We start from the raw sequence: 10188 nt of genomic DNA, 5'->3' as shown, positions 1-10188 counted from the left end.
TGCTATTAATTTAATTCAGAAATTGCCAGGTAGTAATGAAAAGAATAAAGATCAAGTTATGATGGTATGTGGTGAATATCAATGTAGCACTTGTACTCAGGAAAACCTGTCCCAGTGAAGAGGATTCTAATGTACCAATAGCAGGTTGGGATACAATGGACAGTCTAAGATGTAGAGTGGGTAGAGGTTTATATCTTGTACAGTCATTTCTTTAAATGGTAATATAACTTTTCCTGAGCCATAGGATAATGGTATGTAATGGTAAATGACACCATCCTTTCTCTGAGTTGTCTGCAAGTACAGTGAGCTTTTTGTGACATTCCCCACCCCAGGCTAATGGCAGATTAAACCGTAAATCCTCTCTTTTGCTGTTGATACCGTGATGCAGTTTTTCTTTCCCCATCTATTCAATATGTATTGTCACTTAGAATATGAACATTCCTTTCACACACACCTGAGGTATATCTACAATGGCATTGACTCCCTATCCTGCCATTCTCCCACTTCCAGCCTCATCGCCTTAGAGGGTTCTTGTGGCTAAATGAGTGTAAAATCAGGATATTGCTGGTATTGCACGGATGACATGGGGAGCTGTGGCTACATGTTCCACTCAGTGTTCATGTGGATAATACAGATAATGGAGGAGAGCAGACAAAATTGATGTTATTACAGCCTAAATCTATTACATTCAGTATACTGGTTATATTACATTTAGGTCAGAAACGTCACTGATTTCCAAATAAGAAAATTGTTTGTGCTCTTTTTTTGCTGCTTATGATATGTAAAGACTGTTCTGAAAGGTGGCTTTTTGCAATGTATTTTTCTGACTTTACTGTTTTAAAAGAGAGATTCAGGTCTAATTTATTTTGTTTTTCCTGGCCGTTTCAATGAACATGTGGAGAACAAGCAGTATTATGACAAGTATCAAGGAAGTGAAACCTGAGCAAATGAAAGGGGAAGGGATTTATAATCAAGAGCCTGATTCTGTTATACTAAGACCTCTTTGCACAACTCTGGCAGCATAAAAAGGCCTTAAAGAAGGGAATTGGTCCCCAAGATATCCCCTGCACATGGGTCCTCCCTGACCATCACAGAGATGGCATAATGGCTCTGTGCCAGCCCTGCTCCCAGCCCCTATTGTAGGGACATTGTTGGGGTGCTAGCTACAGGTGGTGCAGGGTGAGAAGGGAACATGGCTGAAGTATGCTGTGCTATAGCTGGTCTCCGATTCCGAGGCCCATAGGGGATTGCGAGAAGGAAAGCATAAGTTAGGGTTGTCCTATCTTACAATAAGGGCTGTGAAGGTGCCGGGCTGCTCCAGAACTTGGGGAGTGCAAAGGTAGATTAGAAACATTTGTCCCCTTGCTCCGTTCCTATCCCAAACATAAGAACAGAGTAACCGAGAACTGGGGCCAGAGGGTATTAAAATTCATTTGTTTCTGTTAACTGTAACTTCAATGCCTGACAAGCATGCGAGAGAAAAGATTTTTTTTTTAAGTCATTCCACACCCCTGCTTCTTCAAGTAAGGCTGGAGAAAGCCTGAACTCAAGCTCTGGTCCTCCAGAGACCTCCATCAAATACATAAAGTACAAGCCATTATCCTCATAATGTTGTTTCTTAAACTTTTTAGAAACAACAAAACTTTCAGGCCTTTATCTCGGAAGAGGAAAAAATCCAAACTTATTTCCCTTCTCACCTTTCATGGATATTTTCTTGACATTTATAGATATGGATATTATTACAAATGGAGCTGGGACAGTTAGTAATGTAGAAACAGCGGGAGCAGCTACAAATGGGCTACAAATAATCGCTTGTCAGTTATGTAATTGAAAGAACATCTTTTAAACGGCTTAATTTGAATGTTGGGTAGCAGTCATGTATGTTTGTATCTTAAGGAATCTGGTGGTGTGCTTGTTCACCGACTCACAGTACAGACAATGATTTTTCTGTCATTGGTGTGCATGTGTGGAATGACATATAAACATGGACAACTTATTGTCTCCTCCCCAGCTCCCCGCTTCTCTTTTTTTCTGTTAATTTCTCTCTAAATCACAGAATTCCCACAACTATTTCAATGCAGGCTGTTTGTTCTCTGTGGTTGTGGGAAAGGTTTTGTGTAATTCATTTGGCATTTCCATACAGCACCAATGAGATCAGGGTCAATAGTTTGCATAAATCAAAGAACTTTTCAAAACTAGAGATGTAGTGATGCACTCTCCAGCTTATTGCAGTCACTGGACTCCGCAAACAAAACCAGTGAGAATGAATGTCTGTCATAACATAACATGATAGGCCCATGACAGCTGTGTTTGAACAGCATTCTCCAGAAATGAGAAACAGTGCCTTTTAAAAAAGACTTATTCATGTGGTGTACCAATTGCTCCTGACAGCCGCCCTTTTAGTTCACAAAGAAACTATTAGGGATGATGATAAACCATGCTAGTCCATTTACTAGCATAACAGGAATTATTAACTCTAATAAATGAAACATTATGTAGCCATTAGGTAACGGTTGTATGGCAGCATAATGTCTGCACGATGAGTTGTAAATGGATTTGGAAGGCACCTAAGTTGGTTATTTATTGACTATATGAAACAGAGTTATTTATTGACTTGGTCCAATAAGTTTGGGTTTCCAGCTGCAATTTGATTCTAAAAATTTTATGGCCTATTCAGTATGTGTGGTGATGGAGATAGCAGATTTTTTTTTTTAAAAAAAGAACTGATACATTTACAGTAGCAATGATTCTAGAACAAATGAAGTTTCTCTTTCCCTCCAAATCAGTTAGTTAATTTTATTTTAAAATGTGCCTCTAAACTAAAAGGTCAAACCTGATAAATTTAATCATGAGAGAGATGATGCTATTGGTGACATTGAAATAATGGCTCCAAATAACACACTCGCCTTCTGTTCCAGCAGTAGTCGAGGCATCAGGCTTATGCAGAATATGACACTGTTAAAGCTATGAAGCACTGTTAATATGACAAGCATGACATTTTTCTGGTCTCTGTTTGCCTGGTAAATTGTATTTGCTCTCTCAGGCTGCTAGAATTCTTTAGAAGACTAAAGCAAGTAAACAAGTTGAATTTCATGGGATATAGTTTTCACATTGAAATTGATTACATTCATCTTCACTGCATCTGATTTAATTTTTAGCCTTATTTCATTCTCTTCTCTCCCCTCCTCCCTCCCAGAAGGGAAAGGCTGAGGCTACAAATCTGATTCCAAAATAAAGAGAGAGGAGGGAAAATACTAAACCAAACAACCTTCTGTCACATTGTGGAGTTCAGCTTTTCCTTTTTCAAAAGCATGTGTGTGTTAGTATTTGATGTGTGTCTGTGTATTTTACACACACGATGCAGAGTGCCAAAGAGAATATTGGAGCTGTGACATCAATGCCGTTTCTGCAATCTCTAAAATAGCTGTGTATTGCTCTTATTAAATACAAAAGACAGCTGTCTTCCTTGGCTATAAAAGGTGTTTGGAAAGCTCCTGAATGATATGTGTTTGGAAGAGAAAAGGAAAACCAAGCACCTTCCTACTGAGCAGAGCGCTGTGTTTAGTCTTTTAATGGAAACAGACCTTGCGGGTCTAGTTAGGGGCAGCGTAAAAAAAAAACAAAACCCACCATGTCTAGAAGCTGTGGTGCAGGAGGACAGAGTAGGAAAGATGTGACGTCTTAGGGGAAGGATATTGTACCAAGACGTCATGAAGTCTCGATGAGGGTAGTAAAGGCTATCAAGGTGTGACTTCTGCTTTTCTCTCATGCTGCGCGGAAAAGCTAATTAGGGATGAGTCTCAAAAGATGCCACAGAATTTAAAGAAGCTCTCAGATGTGAGGTGCTGGCAGAGTAAAACTAATTTTCCCCTGCTCTTCTTGTTCTCTGCTGTGCTCTGTCAAGCTGCTGTTGCCTCACAGCAAGAGACAGAGCAAAGGAGCAAAAGGCTCTTCTGTGATGTGCTCTTGAATATTATCTCAGCCATAGGATCACTGCCTTTTCTTTTTTTAAAGCCAATTTTATGAGGCCTCTTCCATGTGATTGGTCTCTTTCCACTGCCCCTGCTCTGGGAATAAGGTCTTGGAGCATGTAGCTGACCTGCTCCTACCACCCACTCTTCTATGGGAGGAGAGAGGAGGTGTACAGGAGATTTCAGCTTCTGACTGGCGCACCCCCTGCTCCCCCCCACCCCCACCAAGCCTTTCTGAATATTTGGCCTTTTCCTTGCTGCATTTGTCAGTATTCAGTGAGAGGTGGGATGCAAGTCAGGTATTCTTGCTATAACACTTAGAACTGGTTGGGAATTCTTCGATGAAACGTTTTCCCTCCAAAAATAGTGCTTGATTGTAACTGAAGCTTTTTGCGAGAAAGTGTTTGTTTTGACACATTTTTCAATTTGAATTTTTTTGACAAGAGTAGTTTGAAGATGTTGAAATAAAACAATTTCAAACCAAAAAAAATTCAGTTCTATACTTGGAAATAGATGCAAGTTTGTTTAGAGTTTTAAGCTAATTATAAAGAAAAGGGGGGGGAAAGGTTGAAATTGAAATAAAATGCTTTGAAATGATCAAAATCACACATTTTGGTTGACCCAAACTGCCTTTTTTTTTTCTCTCCTTTCTTTTTCAGATCCTCAGTGCATGGGAATTTTTAGGCGATTTTTTTTTTTTTTATTTTGTTTTGGCGGGGGGAGAGTCCAAATTTGTTTTGGGAAAGTTTTTTGAAATCTCAAATTTTCATGGGTTGGGTAAAACCATTTCCTACCCAGTTTTGTTAACACTAAGGGCTTGTATACGCAACCCAGTTGTTCAGACTACAGTGGTGTGAATTACAGTGGTCACCAAAGTGCTGGGCTCTAGCAGCCCTGTGTGGACTCTGCCAGTGCCTACTGAAAGGTACCTAGTTTGCATTAAGGTAGTCCTCTTGCAGCATCCGCACAGAGGATTTATAGCACAGCACTTTGTGTGCTACAATTCATGCTTTTGTAGTCTGAACAAGCCTTAAGAATGAAGACCTCGTACACTTTACATTCTGGAGTCAGTTTCCAGGTTTTACATGGAAATAGCTTTTGCTGTTCACAGAACTAGGACCAAATTCTAATCACAAAATAAAATACTGCTCCATGTGAATAAGGGGATCAGAATCTGGCCTTGGAAACAGCAGTTACAACTTAGGCCTGGTCTACACTACAGGTTTAGGTTGACTTTAGCAGCGTTAAATCGAATTAAGCCTGGACACGTCCACACAACGAAGCCCTTTCTTTCGACTTAAAGGGCCCTTTAAACCGGTTTCTTTACACCACCTTCGAGGGGATTAGTGATAAAATCGGCCTTTGCGGGTCGGAATTGGGGTAGTGTGGACGGAATTAGACGTTATTGGCCTCCGGGAGCTATCCCACAGTGCTTCATTGTGACCGCTCTGGACAGCACTCTCAACTCAGATGCACTGACCAGGTAGACAGGAAAAGACCCGCGAACGTTTGAATTTCATTTCCTGTTTGCCCAGCGTGGAGAGCACAGGTGACCACGCAGAGCTCATCAGCACAGGTAACCGTGATGGAGTCCCAGGATCGCAAAAGAGCTCCAGCATGGACCGAACGGGAGGTACGGGATCTGCTCGCCAAATGGGGAGATGAATCAGTACTAGCTGAACTCCGTAGCAGTAAAAGAAATGGCAAAGTATTAGAAAAGGTCTCCAAGGCCATGAAGAACCGGGGCCATAACAGGGACACACAGCAGTGCCGTGTGAAAGTTAAGGAGCTACGGCAAGCTTACCACAAAGCCAGAGAAGCAAATGGAAGGTCCGGGGCAGAGCCGCAAACTTGCCGCTTCTACGCGGAGCTGCATGCCATTCTAGGGGGTGCAGCCTCCACTACCGCAACCGTGTGCTATGACTCCGTCAATGGAGAAACACACAGGGAAGACGGTTCGGGGAACGAGGAAGATGAGGATGGAGGTACTGTAGGTAGCTCACAGCAGCAAGGAAGCGGAGAAACCGGTTTCCCCAACAGCCAGGATATGTTTGTGACCCTGGACCTGGAACCAGTAACCCCCGAACTCACCCAAGACCCTCAGGGCACACAGGAGACCTCTGGTGAGTGTACCTTTGTAAATATTTGTAAATATTACACATGGTTTAAAAGCAAGCGTGTTTAATGATTAATTTGCCCTGGCAATCGTGGCCAGTACATCTACTGGAAAAGTCTGTTAACATGTATGGGGATGGAGCGGAAATCCTCCAGGGACATCTCCAGAAAGCTCTCCTTCATGTACTCCCAAAGCCTTTTCAAAAGGTTTCTGGGGAGGGCTGCCTTATCCCGTCTGCCATGGTAGGACACTTTACCACGCCAGGCCAGTAGCACGTAGTCTGGAATCATTGCATAACAAAGCATGGCAGCATATGGTCCCGGTGTTTGCTGGCATGCAGACAATATCCATTCCTTATCTCTCTTTGTTATCCTCAGGAGAGTGATATCATTCACGATCACCTGGTTGAAATGGGGTGATTTTATTAAGGGGGACATTCAGAGGTGCCCATTCCTGCTCTTCTGAACAGAAATGTTCCCCGCTGTTAACCACGCGGTGGGGAGAGGGGTGAAGTGATCATTCCAGAGAATCGTGTGTGTGTGTGGGGGGGTGGTTTACTTGGGTTTGTGCCGCATGTTAACCCGGAAACCGCAGCCCCTCCTTTTACATTGAAAACCCATTTTAAATGGACAACCCAATTCATCCTTGATATGGGAAATGCGCTGCTCTTTGAAACCTTTCCCGCATGTTAAGAAGGTTAAAAAAGCCAAAAGACTCTTGCTTACCATGGCTGCCTGCAAGCCGAAATATGTTGCCTGGGGCACTGCGTGAGTGATCTCTCATACCAAACTGGCAGGCAGAGGAAAAATGCAACCTTGTAATGAAAGAGTGTACCCATTGTTCTCTAAAATGTGTCTTTTTTAACCACCTCTCCCTTCTCCTCCACCAGCTGCAAATGTTTCTCCTTCGCAGAGGCTAGTGAACATTAGAAAGAGAAAATGGAGGACGCGGGACGATATGTTCACGGAGCTCCAGATGTCCTCCCACGCTGATAGAGCACAGCAGAATGCGTGGAGGCAGTCAATGTCAGACATGAGAAAAGCACAATATGAACGAGAGGAGAGGTGGCGGGCTGAATGGCGGGTTGAAAAGAGCAAGTGGCGGGCTGAAGATGATAGGTGGCGTCAGCTTGCAGACAGACGGCAAGAGGCAATGCTCTGTCTGCTGGAGCATCAAACTGATATGCTCCAGCGTATGGTTGAGCTGCAGGAAAGGCAGCAGGAGCAGAGACTGCCGCTACAGCCCCTGTTTAACCAACAGCCCTCCTCCCCAAGTTCCATAGCCTCCTCACCCAGACGCCCAAGAATACGGTGCGGGGGCCTCCGGCCACCCAGTCAGTCCACCCCAGATGATCGCCCAAGCATCAGAAGGCTGGCCTTCAATAGGAGTTAAAGTTTTAAAATGCAGTGTGTCCTTTTCCATCTCTCCTCCCCCACCCATCCCAGGCTACCTTGGCAATTATCCCCATACTTCTGTGAGGAATTAATAAAGAATGCATGAATGTGAAACAACAATGACTTTATTGCCTCTGCAAGCGGTGCTCAAAGTGGGGAGGGTGGGGTGGGGTGGTTGGTTTACAGGGAAGTAGAGTGAACCGGGTCGGGGGGGGGGGTTTGGAGGGTTCATCAAGGAGAAACAAACAGAAGTTTCACACAGTAGCCTGGCTAGTCACAAAACTCGTTTTCAAAGCTTCTCTGATGCGCACCGCGCCCTGCTGCGCTCCTCTAACTGCCCTGGTGTCTGGCTGCGCGTAATCAGCGGCCAGGCGAGTTGCCTCAACCTCCCACCCCGCCATAAATGTCTCCCCCTTACTCTCACAGATATTGTGGAGCGCACAGCAAGCAGCAATAACAATGGGGATATTCTTTTCGCTGAGGTCTGAGCGAGTCAGTAAACTGCGCCAGCGCGCTTTTAAACGTCCAAATGCACATTCCACCACCATTCGGCACTTGCTCAGCCTATAGTTGAACAGGTCCTGACTGCTGTCCAGGCTGCCTGTGTACGGCTTCATGAGCCATGGCATTAAGGGGTAGGCTGGGTCCCCAAGGATCACGATAGGCATTTCAACATCCCCAACGGTTACTTTCTGGTCCGGGAAGAAAGACCCTTCCTCCAGCTTTCGAAACAGAGCAGAGTTCCTGAAGACGCGAGCATCATGTACCTTTCCCGGCCATCCCACGTTGATGTTGGTGAAACGTCCCTTGTGATCCACCAGGGCTTGCAGCAGCATTGAAAAGTACCCCTTGCGGTTTATGTAGTCGGTGGCTTGGTGCTCCGGTGCCAAGATAGGGATATGGGTTCCGTCTATGGCCCCACCACAGTTTGGGAATCCCATTTCAGCAAAACCATCCACTATTGACTGCACGTTGCCCAGAGTCACTACCCTTGATATCACCAGGTCTTTCATTGCCCTGGCAACTTGGATCACAGCAGCCTCCACCGTAGATTTGCCCACTCCAAATTGATTCCCGACTGACCGGTAGCTGTCTGGCGTTGCAAGCTTCCACAGGGCTATCGCCACTCGCTTCTCAACTGTGAGGGCTGCTCTCATCCTGGTATCCTGGCATTTCAGGGCAGGGGAAAGCAAGTCACAAAGTTCCATGAAAGTGCCCTTACGCATGCGAAAGTTTCGCAGCCACTGGGAATCGTCCCACACCTGCAGCACGATGCGGTCCCACCAGTCTGTGCTTGTTTCCCGGGCCCAGAATCGGCGTTCCACACCATGAACCTGCCCCAGTGACACCATGATTTCCACATTGCTGGGGCCTGTGCCTTGTGAGAAGTCTATGTCCATGTCAATTTCCTCATCACTCTCTTCACCATGCTGCAATCGCCTCCTCGGCTGGTCAGAGTTTCGCCTTGGCAGGTCCTGGCTCTGCATATACTCCAGGACAATGCGCGTGGTGTTCATAGTGCTCATAATTGCCGCGGTGATCTGAGCGGGCTCCATGATCCCAGTGCTAGCTATGCCGCCTGGTCTGAAAAAAAGGCGTGAAACTAGTATCTGACGGACCAGGGGAAGGAGGGAGGGCGGGAGGGAGGGCGGGCCGAGTGACAACATGGCGTACAGGTACAGGGAATTAAAATCAAGAATGGTGGCTGTGCATCAGGGAGAAACACAAACAACTGACACACAGAATGGTCCCCCCAAAGATTAAACGGAAAACCCTGGGTTTAGCAGGCTGTTGATTTGACGGAGGGAGGGGGAAGCAAATGAATACAAAGCAAATCTATTTTTTACATCTTAAGACGACGGTGCAGCGTGACTGATAGCCCTCGGCATCTTTCTGGGTGCTTGGCAGCAAATACTGGGCGCTTGGCAGTTAGTGTATTACGATGGCCTTCAGGCCTATTGCACAATCTGCTGCTCAGGGAAGATTTTGCTAATGTGCGATGACCCAACTTGTAATAGGACAGTTACCAGTCGTAATACACCATCTACTGCCAAAAGGCAAGGGGCTGGTGCAATGCAGCCCTACGGCTGCCAGCCCCACAGCTGCCAGCCCCACAGCTGCCAGCACCCAGATCGCCAATGAAGGCTACCAGTCTACTGCACCGTCTACCGCCAAAAGGCAGTTAGCTGCTGCTGCTGTGTAGCAATGCAGTCCCACGTCTGCCGGCACCCAGATGACATATGGTGACGGGGAGCTGAGCGGGCTCCATGCTTGCCGTGGTATGTTGTCTGCACAGGTAACCCAGGTAAAAAGGTGCGAATCTATTGTCTGCCATTGCTGTGACGGAGGGGGAGGGGCCTGACGACATGTACCCAGAACCTCCTGTGACACTGTTTTGCATCATCCGGGCATTGGGATCTCAACCCAGAATTCCAATGGGTGGCGGAGACTGCGGGAACTGTGGGATAGCTACCCATAGTGCAATGCTCCGGAAGTCGATGCTAGCCTCGGTACTGTGGACGCGGTCCGCCGACTAGAGCACTTAGAGCATTTTATGTGGGGACACACACAATCGGCTGTATACAACCGATTTCTATAAAACCGGCTTCTATAAATTCGAACTAATTTCGTAGTGTAGACATACCCTTAGATGTACCTTTTCCTTCCCTCCCTAGACCCAGCCTTATGTGCACTGGGCAACCTTCTG

General features: G+C 45.8%; 1 protein-coding gene across 1 annotated transcript; it reads left to right on the top strand.

The window, feature by feature from the left end:
- Positions 1-4435: 4435 nt before the first annotated feature.
- LOC135982734 (uncharacterized) lies at positions 4436-7580 on the top strand. Its single transcript, XM_065590928.1, has 2 exons — positions 4436-6094; positions 6977-7580. The coding sequence occupies exons 1-2, from the start codon at positions 5557-5559 to the stop codon at positions 7477-7479; spliced, it is 1041 nt and encodes a 346-aa protein (XP_065447000.1). The 5' UTR covers positions 4436-5556; the 3' UTR covers positions 7480-7580.
- The last annotated feature ends 2608 nt before the right edge of the window (positions 7581-10188 follow it).

This window comes from Chrysemys picta, chromosome 4 (assembly GCF_011386835.1).
Source record: "Chrysemys picta bellii isolate R12L10 chromosome 4, ASM1138683v2, whole genome shotgun sequence".
Classification (NCBI taxonomy): domain Eukaryota; kingdom Metazoa; phylum Chordata; order Testudines; family Emydidae; genus Chrysemys; species Chrysemys picta.
The sequence above is the reverse complement of the archived record's forward strand: the minus strand, read 5'-3'. Positions and strand labels throughout refer to the sequence as shown.

Excerpts from the sequence above, each read along its gene's own strand:
- LOC135982734 (XM_065590928.1), top strand. The coding sequence starts at position 5,557 with ATGGAGTCCCAGGATCGCAAAAGAGCTCCAGCATGGACCGAACGGGAG. Across the intron at positions 6,095-6,976 it reads GGGCACACAGGAGACCTCTG|CTGCAAATGTTTCTCCTTCG; the intron begins GTGAGTGTACCT and ends CTCCTCCACCAG.